At 49.9% G+C, this 22,722-nt stretch overlaps 1 protein-coding gene across 1 annotated transcript; it reads right to left on the bottom strand.

Annotated features, from left to right (window-relative positions):
* Window positions 1-5,779: 5,779 nt before the first annotated feature.
* On the bottom strand, window positions 5,780-21,272 carry LOC125537972 (phylloplanin-like). Its single transcript, XM_048701291.2, has 2 exons — window positions 21,071-21,272; window positions 5,780-6,129 (listed from the first exon to the last, which is right to left on the bottom strand). The coding sequence occupies exons 1-2, from the start codon at window positions 21,234-21,236 to the stop codon at window positions 5,780-5,782; spliced, it is 516 nt and encodes a 171-aa protein (XP_048557248.2). The 5' UTR covers window positions 21,237-21,272.
* Window positions 21,273-22,722: the final 1,450 nt, after the last annotated feature.

The following is a 22,722-nucleotide window of genomic DNA, read 5'->3' as shown; positions in this document are numbered from 1 at the left end:
CATGATATGATGCACGTAAGCTCCATCAAAACCTTTCGCGAGCAGGACCTGCTTCAGAAAAGACCAACTGACCGAGTCGTATGCTTTCTCAAAATCTAACTTAAGAATAATCGCTTTAGAGCTCCGAGAGTGCAGGTCATGCACAATTTCGTGCAAGGAAAGAATACCATCTAAAATAAAACGGCCCTTAATGAAAGCAGATTGGAAGGGGCTAATAACTCTATGAGCAACAGGAGAAAGGCGGTTAGCAAAGCCCTTAGCCGGGAATTTGGCAAAATTATTATTCAGAGCAATAGGACGAAATTGAGAGATTAATTCACCCCCCTTGACCTTGGGAATCAGAGTAATTACAGCGTTGTTCAAGCGGGAGATATTGATGTAACCAAGGCAAAAGCCATGTATGACACTGCAAACCAGCTGCTTTAACTAAGGCCAGAATTTTCTGAAGAAAGGGATAGAAAAGTCGTCAGGCCCGGATGCCACATTCGGGTTAGCAGAGTTAACAATGTCCCAGATTTCCTGATCAGATAGGGGGATCATCAACGAGGTGTTGTCCTCGGCCGAAGCTTTTAAACCCATGTTCCAGAGAGAAGGGGAGATCGAGAAGCCCGGAGGAGGTTTCGCCCCAAGCAAAGCAGAGAAGAAGTCCCACACGTGATCCACAATAACAACTTGGTCCGAAGACCGCGCACCATTGATGATCAGATTGTTGAGGCCACACGCCTCCTCCGACCGTTTGCTATGGAAAAAAAATAGGCAGTGGTGGAATCGCCTTTAAGCATCCAATTGAGCGTACCCCGCTGACGCCAATACACCTCAGCCTGATGGTGCAACTGCAGTAAGACAGCCTCGAGGTTATACCTCACAGACCACCCATCCTCGAAGAGTCCAGCGGAGTCGGCAGTCAAGTCTAGGGCTGAGATTTGGGTCTCCAGAAAATCTTTGGAGCGGCGCTCCTCCGCCACACGATTCCGAGACCAGCCTCTAAGAAACTTACGCAGATTATAGGAGCAAGAGTGCCAATCATCCAGAGGACAGAAAGAGCGCGAATTAGAGGAGAGCAGGTGGGAAATCTTCACGGCTAACATATCACAAAAACCATCAACGAGAAGCCAAGAGGCATCAAATTGAAATCTGGTCGGGGGTCTAAGGTTAACAGAGCCGTCGTCAACAATTAGAGGGGTATGGTCAGAACCAACAATACATTTGGCACCAAGGGAAGCCCTAGGAAAGAGGGAGTCCCAGCTAGGACATATGAAAACTCTATCCAGAACAGATCTAATAGGGTTAGCCTGGTGATTGGACCAAGTAAAGCGGGCTCCAACCCGGGGAAGTTCACGAATAGCATTGGAGCTAATAAACTCGTTAAAAGCATTCGACAAAGGCCAAGAGAAAATATCGTTGCTTTTATCAGAAGGGTAGCGAAGGAGATTAAAATCACCCCCGATAACCATTGGGAGGTTACAGGATTCAATCTTCATAGAAAGTTCGTTAAGAAACAAAGGAGCAATAGAGTGGTCAGCAGGCCCATATACCACGATTACCTCCATGAGAGTATTCAGCGCTTTAACACAGAGTACAGCACTAACCCAAAAGATCCCATGATCATAGGCAACAACATCGAAAATGTCCTTATTTGAGCCTATCAAGATCCCACCCGAGTGGCCCGAGGAAGGTAATACATGCCAATCAAATCTATCCATACCCACGATAGCAGAAAGTTCATTAGGGGAAAATGATTCCTTAAAAGTTTCAACCAACCCCACGAAGTCAATATGGCTCGAGCGGATCATATCTTTAATTTCGTCACGACGCCCCTAGCGCTGAACCCTCTAATATTCCAAAATAAAGCTTTCATTTATATGAAAGATTCTTAATGCGGAGACTAGACCTGCTAGGAGACGCGCAGGTTTTAACTCTTTTAGAAGTGCCCCTCCTGGAGGAACAAGGCTGGGGCTGGCCACAACCAGCACCCACACCCGCCTCCATACCCAAAGGATTGATAGAAACAGTAGCGTCGGAGGCAACGGCCTCTTTAGCTTTAGCAATGGCCGCCTGAGCCGCCTCGTTAGCCCGAATAATTGCAAGAAGAGAACTAGGAGAACCAACATTAGGATCAACCACCACTCCCACATCCGACATGACTTTAAAAAGATGATTATCCGAGAGAGTAGGTAAAACCAGGCGAACCGGAGAAGAACCAATGGACTGAGTGGGAGGAGTACCTGGGGTAGGATGATCCTTCGCGGAAGCCCGCTTTTCCGCCCGCTCCAAAACAGATCCACCCGAGTTGGCCACCCTCCGGTCTTTGCGAGCCGTAGACGCCGGTGACCGAATCGCCTGCGCCCGCGGCAAGGGGGAAGCCGAAGATGGACAAGAGCAAGACATGGACCCGAGATCCTTGTCGAGACGACGGCAGACACCGGCAGTGGAATGTTTAGAGCCCAGCGAATTCCTGCTCTTAGCTGAGAATTTGCGCACCGAGGATTTCTTCTTTCGCTGAGACTGAGCACCCACCGCATCCTGCTCAGGGGAGGCAGGCAGATCCTCAATCCCGGAGCGAGTGGGGGAGATTGGGCGGGTTGGGAGGTTGGAGCAAGCACCAGACATGGGGGTAGCCGACACAGGTGGAATCTTCAGAGAAGCATCATTAGGAGCATCCACCATGGAATCAGAAGGAGGGATCGCCAAAGCCTCCCGAGGGGCAGCACCAGAAGGAGCTTGAGACTGGAACAGTTTCCTTTCAGACTCAGCCAAGCCATCCCATTCAGATTGGGTGAAACGGAGATTGGAGCCATCACTTTGGTTGTTCCCACCCATCGATCCATCCCCGTCCTTATCGTGTTTATCCGTGGGATTAGAAGGAGGAGAAGGGGGAGGAGGGGGTTGATAGGCAGCCGCCCCCTCCACCCGCACCCTAAGCCTGATACCGTTGGGAGAGGGGAAAACGTCGACCGAACCATGAACACGGCCCGGATCCAGACACCAAATCTTCATCCTAGCAGGGCCAACCTTGTTCAGAGATTCCAGATCCACCTCCACGGGCTTCCCAATGAGAACCCCCACTGCCATGAGAAAGGCAGACGAGCAGAGACCGGCTGGTAAATCATCAATTAGAACCCAGACCTGAGAAAGAGGGCCAACCGCCGTACCATTGCAAGATGCCGGCTTGACCGAGACGACCAGTTGGTTGAGGGGAAGGGTAAAGCTAGTATAGGAAGCAATCATCCACAGACACTCCTTGGAAGGGAACACGACTAAAAACTCATGATCAGAAATCTGGGCCACTTGCCAATCCCATCCAGCCTCATCCCAAATCCGGAGCCCATCGAGTAAGGTCTGGGGAGAGATCTTCTGGTCCTTCACCGAAACAATAGCAGCATTCGAAAGCGAGGGGGCCACCTCCAGAGTAGGCAGATCAGAATCAAAAGCAAAGAAGGCACAACCAGGGAGGCCAGTGCCAAACTGGAGGGGCGAGGGAGGTTTCAGTTTGTTAGAGCAGTTGACCGTGAGGTGCCCCTCAGAATGGTAAATCAGGCAAAACAGGGGGTTGGTACAGCGAGATTGGAAGTGGTTGGGTTGGTGGCAGGCGAAGCAGGTGAGCGCCGAATAAATTGCTGTTGGAGGCAGATGAAGGGCGGGGATACGGGAGGGGAGGAGGAGGAGGCAGGATCCCGTCCCCCACCACCGGAGGGGAGGAAGATCCAGGGAGGGGGCCGGAGGGGCGCCGCGCCGCCCCCACAAAGGACCGAGGCGGCGGACGGGACCCCACGCCTGCACCAGCCGGACGAGGAGGAGGGGGGAAACGCCCCGGGGCAGGCGCGCCACGCCCCGCGCCAGGCACAGGCAAGGAGCCCGAAGAGGAGGAGCCCCCACCACCAGAGGCCGCCGCCGCCTCCCATGGATCCACCACAGGAGGAGGAGAAGGACCAGACACAGGACGCGGAGGGCCAGAACCAGGGGCGCGTCCCCGCTCCGAGCGCTGCGACCACTCCGGACCCGCAGTCCAGGCCGCACGGTCCCGAGCCGCCTGCTCGCGGGCCGCCTACTCGCGGGCCGCCTGCTCCGCCTCCAGCTTGGAGAGGAGCTCGGCCTCGAACTCCAGATCCACCACCGACGCAGGCGACGCCTCGCGCGGCCGCTTACTGCCCGACACGGCCTCGCACGATGAGCCCCGAGATTTGTCCATGGAGAGCACCGTAGCAAAGGAGAGGAGAAGGGGAGGAGGAGGGCTAGATCTGACGAGACGGCGGATGGGAAAGCGGTGGCGGCGCAGATCTGCAGCTGAAGCCGGAAACCCTAGCAAAGGGGGGAATGAGCCACGAGGGATCCATAAGTAGCCGGTCGAAGCCGTGCCCACCTGGGCCTGGCGGGTTGAATGGGCCAACGAAGAGGGGGGAGGAGGCAACACAGTGGGAATCCTAACTGGGCCAGTAGGTACTAGAGGGGGAAAATCGACGATGGACGAGAGGGGGAGGGAAGAGAGGGCCCACCTGGTGGGACAACAGCGGGAGGCCCAACAAGCCCACCAGAGGGCCCATCCAGTGGCCCACTAGCCAACGGAGCGGCCACCAGATCTAGGTCAAGCAACATCGGCGGCACCAACCGCCCCGGGAGCACCGCCGGCGGCGGTGTGGCAGACGGTGTAGCACCACTGGAGGAAGAGGATGATGGGGAGCCACCAAGCACCCCATCAAGGGCGGCGCCCAGAATCCCCGAACCAGAAGAGGCAGCCGAGCACTTTCCGAACTTGCACCGACGACGAGAAACCCGGATCCAGCCAGCATTGAGCTCCGCAGCCACCAGAGGCCGTCCCCTCCCACCAGGAGCAAACTTGCGGGGATGGGGCACAGGAGGAGGGGCCAACGGCCGCCCCGGATCTGCCGGCAAGCAGCGCGGGGAGGGAGGAGCAGACCACGGCTCATCCTCATCGGAGGCGACAGCCCAAAAGCGAGATCCCAACGCGGGCAGAGGAGAGGGGGGAAGGGAAGACAACACCGACACGTGCAGGGGAAAGGGGGAGGGTCGCAACAGAGAGGGGAGGGGAAGGCGCCCGGGCTGCCACCGGCGACGGGGAGGGGGATGGAGGGTCGGGGTGGACGGAGAGCTCCTCGGGCGAGAGGGGGAGAAGTGAGAGCCATCGACTTCCAAATCTCCGAACACTGTATCCATGCACCCGTAAACAGCAATTAAGTGGATGTACATGTTGCTTATTAGGCATTGATGCGGCAGCATCATGGAGCTAAGTCGTCCTTGAATGCATTAGCTCCGGTGGTGGCGTCGTTACTTGCTCCTAATAGTCACGGCCCAAAAAATCGCAAAGAGGCAAAAGGTGACTGACCCAAATATGATATTCAGTCGATTGACATGTAGTCAATCCCTAAAAAGAGTTAATTCCATAAGTAAAGAATGGCGTGTTAGCCTCTAGTAATACACAAATTATGGTGTTAGACACGACTTTGTACAAATACCACAGAGAAGTGAGCTGATAAGCAAGTGACCAAACACAATGTCGAAAGAAGAAGCAAGTAATTAATCACATAGTACTATCACAGACGTAGCTTTATTTTTCACAAACGAACATTGATCACACGACACACTCGGAGTATTACGCGATATGCTTACTTTTGTGCTTCTTAGAAGCGGTAACACATACAAACATTAGTAAATTTTACATAATAAAGGATAGTTGACCATGGGGTACATTGGTAGGTTGGCACGAATTTATTTATTTAGATCTGCCGTGTCTTCAATCGACACGCCGGCAGTAGTCGAGCATCTATACGACAGAGAAGGGCAATGGGATGATGTTAAGGATGCCGCCGAGGAGGCCACCAACGATCTGGCCGATGAGGCCAATTAGGCCGCCAAGGCCCCCCAGAATGCCGCTGCCGCTGCCATTGTCAATACCCAGGAGCTGAACCGGTGCGGTCAGCGTCCCAGTGACGCTGGCTAAGGACGCATTGCACACGGCCAGCAGGGTGATCACCACCACTTTGCACTGGTTGCCGAGCATAGGGGCGAGCAATGACGAGGTGGCCAGGCCCATTTTCATGGTGTACATTCCGCTGCGGTCCGTCATCCCGCTGGCCATCACATCACGGCCGCACACCATCTGCATGGCGGCGTCTGTCCAGAGCAAAGAAGCAAAGCAAACGTAAGACGGTTGATGAATATATTTGCTTAGGTGGCTACTATGGAGGCTGGCAGACGTCCTTAGAGCAACTTTGGCAGACCCTGCATCCGGCCGGCCCGCAAAACACGTTAGCAGTTCCTGTCCGAGTTAGGTTGGGGTTTTTGACGTTTTGGATGGACTTTTTAGTCCTTTTCTTATACGGGAAGTCCAGCCGCCTCATAAATAGATGAGAGGTGACGGCCGATTGAAGAACACACAATCGATCTATCAATATATCATCTTTTTACCTTTACCTTTATCTCTCTCCCTTGTTCTTCTTCTTCCTCGTTCTTCGTTTGCAGGGTGGCGAACCTCGAGGCCCTAGGGGCGATCAGGTCGACCTAGGGCAGCCCATAGCCGCCGCAAGCCCTGACGGGGTCCCTCCCGGGCATGTGGGGTTTCGGGTCCTCAAAAGCACCCGCCGGATTGCTTGCGTACCGCGCTTCTGGATGAGTCTCCTTTGACGTGAGCTGGGGTGCATCACCCTCGGCGTTGGAGGTACACGGTGATGTGTTCGTGTGTGAACACACTTTTTGGCGACTCCGATGGGGACGAAGCTTTTAACGGTCTTCGGCCCGTTCTTGCTACGAAGAGATCGTCATCTAGGATTTGCAATCTACAAAGGTAATATGAATACCCAATTCACATATGTAGATGCAAATAATGCGTATGTTGTTGCTAGATCATCTAATGAGCATAATGTATCGGCTAGCCCTAGCTTTATCAATCATGCATCTAATTATGTGCAAGGGCCGATGCAACAAAATCTCCATGATTCTACTTCATATAATTTTAGCAACATGCAACATATGTATCCCAACTCCCATGCATCGGCAACCCCACAAATTTATATGCCGATGAATAACATGATGAGTTCGGTTAATCAAGTTGAGACACCCTATGTAGGAACTTCCAATGGTATGCAACAAAGTGTTTCAAGTTTTTATTCATCGACAAATAACTTACAGTACGTTAATCCAAACGTGTCGGTGGATAAGGGAATTGGCCATGTTACTACTAGTTATTTGGCCAATTACCCTCAACCATCATATGCTACACCTCATGTTAGTAATTTTTTAGCACCGTATGCAACTGTAGATGTTCATAATTCGGCCCCGCATCTTTATGGTCATAGTCGAATAAGTGAAAATTTTACAGGAACACATGTGCCGTCATCAAATACTGTAGCATATAATGCATACTCTACGCAATTTGAGAATTTCGGCAACACTCGCGAATCATTGCCGAAAGAATCTGAAAGTATTGCGGAGCAATCTCTTCCAGAAGCGGTTGTGGCTACATTAAAAAAGAGCTTGGCACAGAATAAGAGGATTAGTGCTATTTGCCTTGAACAGCATGAAAAAGGGCTATTTCCTGATTATGCCACAATAAAAGCTAGAGTTTTGCAAGAAGATGAATCTTTGCCAATTGATAAAATTGGCGAGCAAAAATATGGTTTTACAACAATGCATATGCCTTCACCTAGTACTACATTATACACCCCCTACACTACTGCAAAATTTCGGCAACACCCGTGTGTCATTGCCGAAAGAATCTAAAAACATCGGGGGGCAATCGTATCCGGAGTGGGCTGAAATTGAGAAAAAGCTTAAAGCCAACTTTGCCGCTTGCCGCCAGAAACAAATAGAAAAAGAATTGGCTCAAATAAAAGAAGCATTGCCAATGGGTAGTATCAATGAAAAAAAGGATGATTCAGAACTTGAAAGTGCTTCGGTTGAAAAAGCCGAATCAAGTAGTATATATTCCGAATCCATCAAATCCAAAGAGGAAAGTACTATTGAGAAAGGGCATGGCAAGCATAGCAAAACAACCATGCTTGATTTTTCTGAAGTTAATGGAACCTACTTCCTGCCCTATGAGTTTCGTACCATAGAAATTGACAAACTTCAAGGACAAGAAAAAGTAGCCGAACAAAGTTCGGTAGAAAAAGATCTTCAAATTTATGATGCACAGAATCACGAAGAAAATTGTGACGCGGTTCTGGGAAGCCATCCAAAAGCAAAGCACGATATTATTCATGACATGCAATCATCATGCTCTCCCAACATATTTGAAGAGGTATGTCTAGCAAGTAATTTACCTATTTTCAGATTTGGTCACAACTTTATTGTTGATGCATCTATTAGAAAAATTCTAATAAGTAATTTTCAAAGACCAATGAAGAAGGGCAATTTACTTGTTAGCAATAAAATTGTTACTAAGCATATCGGTCAATATATTGTACCATTCAAAGAGACTGATAGTGACTTATTACTGCAGCCAAAGCTTTTCCCATTGCTTTATTTAAAATTCATATCTAATTGGGTAGCTTTGCTTGCTTCATACTTGGCTTACGCATGGTCTCAATTGAGACGTGTATGTTCTAACTACTTTGATCTCAGAAATTTAAAGCCAAGGTTAAAATCTGTTGGGAAAACCGATGCTAGTATAGTTTCTTATTTAAGGACATCGGAAAAAGAATGCGAAAGAGAATTCATAGCCGAATGGGAAGATGCCAAATCTGAACCATTCGTTTGCTTAACTCCAAGGCCGTTCTCACAAAAAGATCGGCTAGAAAACAAAAGGTATACCTTTGATTCAAACATATGTGATCGAATCTTTGATTTGTTGTTGAAAAATAATTACATTAGAATTCTTGATCACCATGTCAAGCCATCTATCCAAGGACGAATGTATTGTAAGTTGCATGATTCGTCCAAGCATAATTTTGAGGACTGCCACATCTTTTGACAAATAATTAAATGGGCCATTGAAAAAGGGCGATTGAAATTTGTTGAAACACCAAAGGATGACTAGTCTATTCCGATTGGTCTTGATGGCAAAATTTTTTGCATCGGCTACTTGAAGCCGATCCATCTAAAGAGAAGGTAAAAACTGCAGGTGATGGGATCAAGCTTTCAAGTAAAGAAGTTGTTGATCACAATGAACATGAACTTGAGGGTGAGAATTCCATCGAAGCTACAATGAAGACACTAAGGACTGGGGGGCAATAAGGAAATCCAATGATCGATGAAAGCAAACCAAAAGAAAACAAAGACCGAAATAAACGCAAGTGTAAGGGGTCAAAAATCACCTTCGCTGAACTATTGGATAAATATCAAAATAAGAGTGAAGAGAAGAATGCGTATCGGCCAAATCATGTAAAGAAACCAAGATCACCCCCAAGGCGTAAATGTGAGGATCGGTATTGGCAAAGTGGGAATTTTAATGCAACATATTCATATCCTTATTTTGGGCCCCCAATGCCAATGCCGTGGATGCCTCCCTATGCTCATGTAGATCCATATCCATCATGGGACAGGTATGATACAAGGGCACATTCTCCATCTCATTTTAGACCATCTCATCAATATTATGCAGCTCCGAGAAGATCAACACTTGAACAATCACATGTTAAAGACCGTTTCAGTCGTAAGGAATCGGTCCAGAGCTCAAGGAAGAAGAAAGAGGTGGTCAAACAAATTTATTGTGTTAAAAGAGATCGTCGTAAGAGTGCAACTTCAGATTTGATCTCAAATGAAAAGGAGCCAATTAAAGTGTTGACATTGGCTACTAACGGCAATGAGACGAAGCAACCAATTATTGAGAGTCAAAGTGCCAAATCTGAAGAAAAGAAGTTGAGAGTGCACAAGGTCAAAACAGAATCACAGTCGAGATGCCCACTCGGTTTATCGTATTGGCAAAAGAGGGAATTATGAAATCTTAGTACACAAGAGCTGAGAAAGAAGAACATGGCATGTGTTCCCAAGAAGATCAATCAAAACAAAAGTGATGTGCATGTTTCTATTGCAACAAGTGCGATACAAGTGAAGAAGGAAAAGAATGAAAGCAACAAACAATTAAGCCGAAGGTGCGCATCACAACATCAAAATCTTCGGTTAGCACATCATCCATATTCTTCAACCACCATTGATGCCATTGCCATGGAATTCATCATCAGGTATGATCAGTTACCCTCCCTGGATTTATTTTGATCCATGGAAGCGACATAGTTTTCTGCATCATGAGAGGGTATTACCAAATCTCTATACATTTTATTAGCTACATTCTTTCTTGCTAATCCAAAGGGCCGAAATATTTGATTGCTATTTCATTTGTTTAATTATTTCGGCTATACGTGATTTGGTGAATGAATTCTACATGAACCTTATGTTAATGACCGATATTTATCTATCGCCCTAAGAATATGTCAAAGCATGGTTGATGTAGTATCCTAACATCGTCCTTTGTTCAATTGGAGGCAAAAACAAGGTACATGTTCATTGATATTGCCCTTGTCTTTTTAGTACTATGGAGATTATTTTTGATGGTTAAACTTGTGGCAATGGCCAAGGTGTTGGTGTTGTTTATTTATCTCCTTATGGTGCGCATTTTGTGAAGCCTCATGCCGCTTAAAATATTTTTGCACAATGATCAAAGTCGAATATTCATTGTCATTCGGATTGGAGCTTTGCCTTGCTATAGGTGCTATACACATTGAGGCTTCCGGTGATTTGTTATTAGTAGTGCAACAAACATCCAATGGTTATCAATGTTTTGATGAATCACTCATAGTTTGTCTTGGGGTATGTCTAGATGCAAAATTTACCTTGGTTTGCTTTAAAATTGTTCATATATTTAGACATGACAATTCGAAAGAATTGGCACAACAAACATTCGGCTACTATGTTAATCATGTTGTATTGCATTTCTCTTAATAGCCGATGCTTAGTCTCGTCAATATAGGTAAGGCCGAACCGAAGTCCATAGCTTCGGCCACTAATGAAATTTTTAAGCAGGCGAAAGTAAGGATTGGAGAAAGTATTGTTGATTATCTACAAAATCCTAGCAAAAGGGTGAACAATATGGTTTGGAGGATGACCTTGAGATACATATCTATGGCACTTTATCACCGGATTGTTAATGAAGCTGAGAAGGTTTCACCCAAGTTTGCGTCAGAAAGTTCACACAAGACATGGTCGATATATACTTATCGTCCTAAGGACATATAAATGGCCGATGGAGTGTTGACATCGTCCATAGAACAAACTTGGTACAAGTTATTTTTCGGCATGCTAGCTGTCGGTGTCAAAACCGGCGGATCTCGGGTAGGGGGTCCCGAACTATGCGTCTAGGCTGGATGGTAACAGGAGACTGGGGACACTTTGTTTTACCCAGGTTTGGGCCCTCTCGTTGGAGTTTATCCCCTACGCCTGCTTGATTAATATTGATGATATGGGTAGTACAAGAGTAGATCTACCACGAGATCAAGGAGGCTAAACCCTAGAAGCTAGCTTATGGTATGATTGTTGTGTATGGAGTTGATCCTCTACGGACTACAACCCTCCGGTTTATATAGACACCGGATAGGGTTAGGGTTACACAGAGTCGGTTACAATGGTAGGAGATCTTGAATATCGCATCGCCAAGCTTGCCTACCACGCCAAGGAAAGTCCCATCCGGGCACGGGACGAAGTCTTCAATCTTATATCTTCATAGTCCAGGAGTCCGGCTAAAGGTATAGTCCGGCTATCCGAACACCCCCTAATCCAGGACTCCCTTAGTAGCCCCTGAACCAGGCTTCAATGACGACGAGTCCGACGCGCAAATTGTCTTCGACATTGCAAGGCAGGTTCCTCCTCCAAGTCCTTCATAGAAGATTGTAATCACCAAGAGTAGTGTCCGGCTCTGTAAAATAAGTTTCCACATATTGCTATAGAGAGAATAATATTAACACAAATCAAATCTGCTGACGTATTCTGCAGTGCGCCATCACACTACAGCCAAGTCCTCTACTCGAATCGTTTTCACCTCAGCATGTTTTGCGAGGTGGTTTTCTTGGCACGTCTTGTCAAAGCAGAGAACGTGTGCCCTTTTTACGGGATTCTCATTAATACGGATGTGGGTAACCCAATCGTGCCCGTTAGCATGTTTTCTCGATTAAAGGCGAGTCCCAAACGGTTACGGGGAGGGCTCTTGGTATTCAACCTCTTATAAAGAGACCAAGGCCTTACTCCTTTTTCCAACCTAAAATGAGTTCACCCGTCGCCTCGAGTTCCAACACCCTAGGCTTCAGATTCCAGGCGCTTCGGACTTTCGACAATGTCCGGTTCCGACCTTCAAGGCCGATGGATGCCCTCCTCCGTCAAGGAGGAGGATGTGCTAAAGTTGAGAGAGGCTAAGTTCCTGACAGCCGAAATTCCGCATAGGTTTCCTACTCAAGGGCAAGCTATTCCCAATCCCCAGCCCGGTGAGAGCGTAGTGTTCATGTCTCACTTCCTTCGGGGGTTAGGCTTCCCGATGGATCCCTTCGTGAGGGGGCTGCTGTTCTGTTACGGGCTGGAATTTCATGACTTAGCTCCAGAGTCCATCCTCCAAATTTCCTCATTCATCGTCGTGTGCAAAGCGTTCCTCCACGTTACTCCTCACTTCGGTTTATGGCTCAAGACTTTTGGAGTGGAGCCGAAGATGATCGAGGGATGGCACGCAGAGTGCGGAGGTGCCGTCATAAGTAAGAATGCTGATGCTCCATGGCCCGAGGGCTTCTTTCAAGAGGAGCTCGGCTTGTGGCAACGAGAATGGTTCTATATCACCGCTCCCAGGAGCGCCAAGTGGGCGGCGCCTCCTGCCTTTCGCTCGGGTCCCCCATCACGGCTAGCGTCATGGGTTAACAAAGGATTAGATTGGGGTTTGCCCAAAGACGTGCCCCTGCTACAGGGCCAAATTAAGGATCTCTTGGAAGGAGACCTCAGTTTGGTCAAGGTGACGCAGGTCATGCTGATTCGCCGAATATTGCCCGGCAAACGTCGCTCCCTTCGTCTGTGGGAGTTTAATCCGGAGGGACCCCGAGCTCTCCAGCATTTTATGGGCGCAACGCCCGCGGAGATGTATAGACTGTTCTTCGGATCACAAGAAATATGTCCGGATTTAACCGAGGACGCAGGCCTAAGCTGCAATCGCCCGGATACTCAAGTAAGCAACCTTGTGCCCGGACCTTCTATCCGCATAATCGTCGTAAACTTGCCCCTAAAAGAGCCGTCCTTTTAAACAGGAGTGGATAGCGAAGGCGAAGCTGATCAGGTCTCCGGCTCCCCTTCCTGAAACCAGGCCGGATCCTGTGCTAGTCAGGATGCTGGAGATAATGCCTTTGGAGGGGGAGGACAAGGAAGCTACGGCCTCCTCGAAGGAGGCTGCTCCGAAGAGAGGAACCGACAATTCCTCTCCTAAGGGGAAGAAGAGAGCCGCCTCTGACGACCCGGAAACCATGGCCTCAAAATGGGGGAGAAAATCCTCATCAGAGGGTCCAACGCCGGGGAGTTCCTCGGCCGGACTACACCCTCAAGGGGATCAGCCCTCCAGCGAGCCGTAAGTGGAGAAAATATTTTCCTTTTGAGGGATGAGAGAAATCCTTGATTTTACATCTGAGAAGATTAACCGAAATTTTTACCTTGTAGCTCGGACCTCAGCCCTTCTTAGCAGAACTCATCTTCGGGGGATCTTCTTCCGGAGATGATGGAGAGCGGGACGCCTCCCCCTACCGTACCGCCTAGTGAAGCGGGCGACCTTGAGGTGTCGTCGCGGAGGGTTTCTCCGAATACGGCAGGGGCGGAATATAGCTATGTGCCCCCCTAGGCTCTCCGCATCCGGCCTTCGAAAAAGGCCATAGGATGAGTCCGGCACCGTGTGGTGCTCGGCCGGAGGAGCTAAAGATTTTGCTGGGGCGAGCTTCTATCTCAGAGGAGCACCATGCCTTGATGGGCACGGTGATTGAAAGGATTTCATCCGCAGAAAGCGGATTGCATGAGGCCGTCAACAGTTTACTGACAGGTTTTGAGGTACGTTAGATAATGTACACTTTTGTCAGTTGCGCATAAATAAGATGCGCCCTGTGTAGGTAGTAGCCCCTAAGACTCTGCGTGTTGTCAAGAAATGACGGCACTTAGAGGATCATAATCCCAGGTCTAAGATGTCGCCTTTGAATGTAGGTGGCGAGGTGTCCGGAATCAAACCGGACTAATGATTTGGCCGAACTAAAGCGGCAACTGGACGTGGCAGATGCCGACATCGCGCTTGTCAACAAGCGGCTTGATGAGGCTCAAGGTATGTAATTCTTCGGACGGCATTAGGTAAGAGGAGCTTCATGGCAGTGTCTTACAATGTGTGCGCTTAATGCAGATGGTACAGCCGCCGTGGAGAATCTTAGGGCAGAACTTGCCGGAGCTAAGGAGCAAGCCAGAGAATGCGATGCGGCTGCTAAGAAGGCTCTTGAAGAGCTGAGAGCCGAACAGGCTGCTCACTGCCGAAGCAAAGAAGAGATGGCCGAAATGGCCGAGAAGTTAAAGAGCGCTGCAGACCGTTGCAAACTTCTTGAGAAAGAAGACCGGGCGAGACAGACGGACTTAGAGAAGGCCGTTGCCGATGCCAAGGACGCTCGCTCTGCGATGAGAGCTGCGAAAGAGGAGCTGCGTCAAGCCGAACAGATTGCGGCTGGAAAGCCCTTTATGCTGCGGAGGAAGGTTTATGATCCGAAGTTTGCTCTGTTGGACCGGATGTGGAGTGTGAAGGACACCTATCTGGACTTGGCAACGAGTGCCGCTGATGCGACCGAACACTTTCGAGATCAGAAAGATTGCGAAGTGGAAAAGCTTTTCTGGTCGCAGTTTCATAATCCAGAGCGTTTACTGGCAGTGGATGATCGTTTGGCTCAATGGGCCGAACTGAATAGGTTGTCCGGACTCGCCATGAAGTACGTCATGGATCATCTGTGGCCGGGGAGATCGGACCCGAAGAGTTATTTCAGCTTGGTGCAGCAATTCCTTGAAGGTGTGCCGCGTATTGATGCAATGAAGAGGTCAGCATGTATAGAGGGTGCAAGGATGGCTCTTGCCCATGTTAAGACATACTGGGCAGAGATGGAGACCACCGTTGTTGCGTCCCGAGATTCGGACCAAAGCCGAGTACCTTCCGAGCACTATTTTCAGGAAGTTCTTGAAGGCGCTCGTGTAATAGAGACGCAGTGCCCGAAAGATGCTATGTTATGATAGCATATGTAATTATAAATTAATATTTTAATAAAGTGTAGTGGCTGATTTTATACTTGTGCCTCCAAGTATTGTAAACACCTTCTAATCGGCCGTTTTAAGATATATATATATATATATATATATATATATATCTATATGTATAGAATCTGAAAGATGGCAGTCGTTGGCTTCAGCCCCACACACATAGTGCGGGGGTGCTCGCGGAAGACGCATTCTCACACTTAACCCAACGTCTTGGTCCTACAAAGGAGGTGATAGCGCAGCGGGCCAGGCAACCGGACTATAATGCTTTAACACTTTCACTTAGCCATAGGAGTTTGAAAATGAGACTCTTTAGGTAGCTCCTTGGTGGCCACTGCGCTCGTCCGAATTCGGGGTGTGTATGTGCCTGACCGGGAAGCGGTCCTTCGTCAAGGCGGAGGAATCCGATAGATTCCGATCGGTCATCGAGTGGCTGACCAGTCTGACGCTACATCATGACAGTCAGTTTTCGGCTTTCTCTACTGAGGTGCTCGCCCTGGCCGAATCGGGGGCACAATCGCAGTAGTTCTCCTGGTGCTACCTTAGCCGATAGAGCGGAACGTAAGGTAGCCGAACTCAGGAGCCGGGCAACCCAACATTTGACCAAAGACATGATTTGGAGCTGATGCATATAATGCCAAAACTCGCGACGCCGAACACTCCCTAAGGTGTTCGGTCTTTATGAGTGCGGGCCAAACAGCACTCTTTATTGAAAAAGCCCCTAGTGTTCAGGTACGTGCAAAAATTCTGACGTGGCCACATGCCAAGACGCCAGCCTCCTCCTTGGTTATATTAGAAAGAAAAACAGGGGATGTATAGCAACAAGAGACAGTAAAAAAGGTTTACGCAGGGTCTTAATCTAAAAAGAATCCTTTAGGACGGGTCCCTACTGCACGTCTGCGCCTGTGTCTCTGTTGTGCCGTATCCTGGACGGGCGCCGCACGACGTTCATCTGTAAAAGAGAGGAACTAAGTTGAAAAACGGGTCGTGCCGAATTTTTTTTTAAAATAAGCAAAGTATAAAGTAAGATATGTAAGTTTAAGCTTTATTGTCTCTTATTTGTGTATGCGTGGAGCCCCTTGTGCGGAGGTATATGGCTTCTAGGCCTGCATCAATGATGATTTTGCACCGAACTCGTCTATCCGTGTTCGTGGTCTTTAAATGACCTATTTTGAAGTTTTTTGGCTAGTGAGGCCATTTTGCTGTGGGGCTGTTAAAGCGGCCGCACTATCCTCCGCTTGGGGAGGCGCACTTTAGTGCTTCCCCATCAAATAGATGATGCCTCGTGGACCGGGCATCTTAAGCGTAAGAGATGCATAATGTGGTATTGCGTTAAATCGAGCGAAAGCTTCATGTCCCAGTAGTGCTTGATAATGACTTGAGAACGGGATGACGTGGAAGGTCAGCTTTTCGCGGCGGAGGTTATCGGCAGAGCCGAATGTGACTGTGAGCCGAAGAAAACCCGTGCAATGGGTGTCCGGGCCAGGTATTACCCCTTGAAAGGAGGTTTTGCTGCGGCGGATTCTTGCTGGGTTTATCCCCATGTGCTGTATTGTATCCTGATATATCAGGTTTAGTCCGCTGCCGCCGTCCATAAGGACATTTGAAAACTTAAGTCCGCCAATTATTGGATCAAGGATCAAGGCAGTCCATCCTACATTCCAGGTATTCCTAGAATAATCTAGCTGATCGAAGGTGATCGGTTTTGACAACCAGTGGCAGGATCCTTTGGGGATGGGCCGTGTGGTGCATACCTTTACGGGCACCGCACGTTTGGTTATGTGAAGTGAGTTCACTGTTTTTACTTCTTGTGGGAAGTTCTTTTGTTTCCTGGTGCTCTGCTGTTGGGGTTCGTCCTCGCCTTCGCTTGGTGTGTCGAGCCCCTTGTGTTCGGCATTGAGTCTGCCGGATTGTTTGAAGACCCAACAGTCTCTGTGGGTATGGTTAGCAGGCTTCCCAGGAGTACTGTGTATCTGACATATCATGTCCAGGATTTTATTTAAGTTGGATGGATCGTCCCTGTTATTCTGGGGGGGGCGATTTTTCCTGATTTTGTCGCGAGCCTATTAATCCGGCGTTGACTGTCGTGCTCTTCAGACTTTTGTCCTTAGTCCGGCGACGGTCTTTGTTGCGTCGCGGTCTTCCGTTTTCATCCCTGGTTTCGGATGTACTTGGGTCGCTGGGGCTGCACCTTGCCAACCAGCTGTCCTCCCCTACACAAAAGCGGGTCATGAGGCTTGTTAGTGCGGCCATAGTTCTTGGCTTTTCTTGGCCGAGGTGTCTGGCGAGCCATTCGTCTCGGACGTTATGTCTAAAAGCTGCTAAGGCTTCGGCGTCCGGACAGTCGACTATCTGATTCTTTTTAGTGAGGAATCTATTCCAGAATTGCCGAGCTGATTCTCCGGGTTGTTGAGTGATGTGACTAAGGTCGTCTGCATCCGGGGGGCGGACATATGTCCCTTGAAAGTTTGCTCGGAAAGCATCCTCGAGCTCTTCCCAGCTTGCAATTGAGTTTTCGGGAGGCTTTTAAGCCAATGCCGGGCTGGCCCTTTAAGATTAAGGGGTAGATATTTTATGGCGTGGAGATCATCTCCTCTAGCCATGTGAATGTGGAGGATATAATCCTCGATCCAGACTCCAGGGTCTGTTGTTCCATCGTATGCCTCTATGTTTACGGGTTTGAATCCCTCTGGGAATTCATAGTCTAGGACCTCATCGGTAAAACATAGGGGTGTGCGGCACCCCTGTATTTGGGTAAGCCGGATTCTGACGATGGCTTCGTAGCGTTGCTTACGAGAGCTTGCTTTCTTAGCCCATAAATGGACCTGACTGGGCCATGATGCGAATCCTTAGGAGGGTCGCATGCCGATTTAGGTGCGGCGCCGCTTGTTGCCTTATGGGGTCGTCTATCCGACCGTGTGGCTTTTTCATTTTTTTTGAATACGAGGGCTCTGAGGCCTCTTTGTCGAATTCAGGCAGTAGCTTTCTTTTCGGATAGCTTTTAGTGCGGCGACTGTCGCCGTACTCATCTGTGGCATTGATTACCTTGCTCCATCTGATCCGGAGTGCATCTTCCGCTGTTTTTAGCTTCCGCTTCTGCTTTTTTAGGTTGCGTGCAGTTGCAATGAGCCTCTCATGGAGATTCTTCTGCTTCATAGGTTTATTTGGCGTGCGGTCGTTCGGAATGCCGTTTTCGCCGTGGGAGGGATGTTCGGTTTTTCTATCCGTGTTGCCCTGTTCGGACGGTTGCTCTAAGGCCTATTCGTCGTCGACCGGCTCGTCCTGCTCTATGGCTGGGTTTTTGTCGAGGCAGGGCTTGGGCCGGCGTTTGCGCCGACGCCTTGATTGCGTTTTGGGGGGTCGATCACTTGTCCTATCCCCTTTTTCCTCGTTGTCGTTTCCCTTAGGGGTGTCCACCATGTACACATCGTGAGATGGGGTGGCTGTCCAATGCCCTATGGGCGTTGGTTCATCGATATCTCCTCCATCGTCATCCATACTGTCAATGTCCTCGGAGCCGAAATCAGGCATGTCGGTTAGATCGTCGACAGTGGCTACGAAGTGGGTGGTGGGTGGGTTTTGAATTTCCTCACCGTCCGTGTCCCACCCTTGCTGACCGTAGTCCGGCCAGGGCTCTCTTGATAAAGAGAGAGACTTAAGAGAATTCAGGATGTCGCCGAAAGGCGAATGCTAAAAGATGTCCGCTGCGGTGAACTCCATTACCGGCGCCCACTCGGATTCGATTGGCAGGGGCGCGGGGGGCTCGGAGTTCGGAGAGGAATCCGGCTCCTTGGAGTCACGGGCCATGCGGAGTGCGGGGTTGGAGTTCGGCTCGATCGCCTCTGAGATCGCAGCCCCTGAGGCAGCGTCCAACCGCTGATCCTCGATCGGCGCAGTAGGTTCCGAATCAATGGTCGAAACCGATGCGTGTGCGGCCTCCAAGGCGTTGTTCGGCGGCAGAGCTATATCGTGCCCATCGAGACAGTGCGGCACGCTTGGCTGTGGCTCGAATCCGTCGAAGATCAAGTCTTCGCGGATGTCAGCCGTTTAGTTTAGGCTTCCAAACCTGACCTGATGGCCAGGGGCGTAGCTTCCGATCTGCTCATGGTGGTCAAGCGAATTGGCCCGCAGTGCGAAGCCGCCGAAGATGAAGATCTGTCCGGGGAGGAAGGTCTCACCCCGGACCGCATCATTGTTGAAGATCGAAGGAGCCATCGGCCCTAAAGGCGACGACACAGAGGAACTCTCAATGAAAGCACCAATGTCGGTGTCAAAACCAGCGGATCTCGGGTAGGGGGTCCCGAACTGTGCGTCTAGGCTGGATGGTAACAGGAGACTGGGGACACTTTGTTTTACCCAGGTTCGGGCCCTCTCGATGGAGTTTATCCCCTACTCCTGCTTGATTAATATTGATGATATGGGTAGTACAAGAGTAGATCTACAACGAGATCAAGGAGGCTAAACCCTAGAAGCTAGCTTATGGTATGATTGTTGTGTATGGAGTTGATCCTCTACGGACTACAACCCTCCGGTTTATATAGACACCGGATAGGGTTAGGGTTACACAGAGTCGGTTACAATGGTAGGAGATCTTGAATATCGCATCGCCAAGCTTGCCTTCCACGCCAAGGAAAGTCCCATCCGGACACGGGACGAAGTCTTCAATCTTATATCTTCATAGTCCAGGAGTCCGGCTGAAGGTATAGTCCGGCTATCCGAACACCCCCTAATCCAGGACTCCCTCACTAGCTTTGCCAAAAAACAGGGGGGCATGTGTTGACGCTCAAAAGTGGCACGTTTATAAAGAGTGGCTTGACGCTATGTCAAGATTAATTCAAACTTACTATTGAAAGTCACCATGAAATGGCTCTTTTCGAGAAGATGAAGATGAATATGAAGATGGTCTAAAACGGAGCTTGGATGTAAAAGTTATGACAAGTTCAGAGATCCTTATGTCGACACCAGATTAAAGAATGGCCAGAAACCCAATGAATACGGCTTCAAATGGAGAAAGTTTCAACATGAAAGTTGTGCGTCTCGTCGAATCGGTTGATTTTGGTATACAAATCGTCTTAATATGAGGTCATATGCAACCTGTGGAGGCAAAAAAAGGTCAGAAACAGAAGCTGCAGAGTCATTTCGGACCGACCGAGTTGATTGACTCGGTGAGACCGAGTTGATCCGGCAAATTACAGAAAGTTACAGAAAGTTGGCAACGCTCACTCGGTGGGACCGAAACAAACTAATCGGTGAGACCGAGTTGATTCGGGAAATTACAGAAATTTAAAGAGAGTTGGTCACGTTCACTCGGTGGGACCGAAGCAAACCAATCGGTGAGACCGAGTTGATCCGGAAAATATCCAAAGATTCCTGTCCGAGTTAGGTTAGGGTTTTTGACGTTTTGGATGGACTTTTTAGTCCTTTTCTTGTACGGGAAGTCCAGCCGCCTCATTAATAGATGAGAGGTGACGGCCGATTGAAGAACACACAATCGATTTATCAATATATCATCTTTTTACCTTTACCTTTATCTCTCTCCCTTGTTCTTCTTCTTCCTCGTTCTTCGTTCATTCTTCGTTTTCAGGGCGGCGAACCTCGAGGCCCTAGGGGCAATCAGGTCAACCTAGGCCAGCCCATAGCTGCCGCAAGCCCTGACGGGGTCCCTCCCGGGCGTGTGGGGTTTCGGGTCCTCAAAAGCACCCGCCGGATTGCTTGCGTACCGCGCTTCCGGACGAGTCTCCTTCGACGTGAGCTGCGGTGCATCACCCTCGGCGTTGGAGGTACACGGTGACGTGTTCGTGTGCGAACAGTCTGCTAGAGTTCCTCTTACTCGGGAATGGCGGAGCCACAGCCGCGTTGATGGAGTTCCCGGCGCTGCATGGCACTATGCCGGAGATGATTGCTAGTGGAAGCTCCTTGCCCGCCTCCGCACCGTGCGGCGCCATCATGACGGCGAGGACGAGGAGGGCGGCCAGAAGAGGGCTCTTGGTTGCCATTGGCTTGGATCCGCTTGATCTCTGTGTCGTTGTATGTGTGAGAGGATGTTGTGCTGTGCTGAGTGTTAGACTATATATGTATATGTAGACTTGTTTATACGTAGACTTGTATATACACCTTGTATATTGTACCCATTGGTACTTATATATAATGAGATAGCCGCACTCCCTTGAGGTGTCGAGCAGTTGCCCAATATTCTCGGTTAACATGGTATCAGACTAGGGTTTTATGTCTTCCGCTGCACCTCCTAGCGCCGCCGCCGCGATGGCCTCCTCCATCCCCGCCGCCGCGCCGGCTCCCTCCAACGCCGTCGCGCCGATCGCCCCGTCGTCACCCTTCCCTGCCTCACACCCGCTCGCTACCGCCTGGCGGCAGCGTCAGCCGCCCGGCTATCCACCGCGGGCCCTTTGGTTGGCCGGGCGGGCACGGTGATCTATCGTTGCCGATCGCCTCCCGCGGCACTTCTTCCTCGACCACCGCCTTGGCGCCGCCACCTCTTCGCGGCCCCTGCGCCGACTGCGTATGGGGTGGCTCCTCATCCATACGCCCCTCAGCCCTACGGCGCCCCTCAGCCATACGCCCCGTGGTATGGTGCCCCTGCACCAACCTACGACGCCGTGCCACCGCTGTCCCCTGCCTGGCCGGCATCACTCTATGGAGCGCCGTGTACGTCGTCCCATGCGGCCCAGTCGCACCCGCACTCCTATGGCGCAGCTTACGGTGCCGCATCCGCTGTGTCCTCGGGGGCCCCGCTCGGTTCGGCCGATGCCCCGGCTGCCCCTGGCTACGAGACGTCCTTGTAGCTCGCTCCTCATGTTGATGCTGTTCCGATGGTGGGGTTTCATGCGCCACTGACACATGCTCCTGCGGGTTATGCTCCGGCGCCATCGCCGTTTTACTTCTCGTATCTCCTTCCGGTGAAGCTTACGCCGGACAACTACTTGTCGTGGCGGGCTCAGGTGCTACCTCTCCTCCGGAGTCACTACTTGGAGGGCTATGTTGATGGCTCCATCCCGTGTCCGCCGCCGTACCATCCGGCTTATCATGTGTGGGTGGCTCAAGACCAGGCGATCCTTTCGGCCATTCAGTCTTCGCTCACTCCGAGCGTATCGTCGCTTGTCATCTTCGCCGCGATGTCTCGGGATGCTTGGTCCGTGCTTCACAGCAGCTTTGCCTCCCAATCTCAGGCGCGTGCTCACTCTATCCGCACTGAGTTGGGGGAGACCAAGCTCAATGGCCTCACTATCATGGAGTACTTCAACAAGATGTCCGGTCTCGCCGATACGTTGGCCAGCCACTTAGAGATGAGGATTTCACCACCCATGTGCTCAATGGCCTCGATGATGACTATGATAATCTCATTGAGAATGTCCATGGTCGTGAGTGATACGTCTCCGTCGTATCTACTTTTCCAAACACTTTTGCCCTTGTTTTGGACTCTAACTTGCATGGTTTGAATGGAACTAACCCGGACTGACGATGTTT

Source organism: Triticum urartu, chromosome 2A (assembly GCF_056163025.1).
Source record: "Triticum urartu cultivar PI428250 chromosome 2A, HENAU_Tu73, whole genome shotgun sequence".
In the NCBI taxonomy this organism is placed as follows: Eukaryota; Viridiplantae; Streptophyta; class Magnoliopsida; order Poales; family Poaceae; genus Triticum; species Triticum urartu.
Note: the sequence above shows the minus strand (reverse complement) of the source record. Positions and strands in the feature narration are given on the sequence as shown.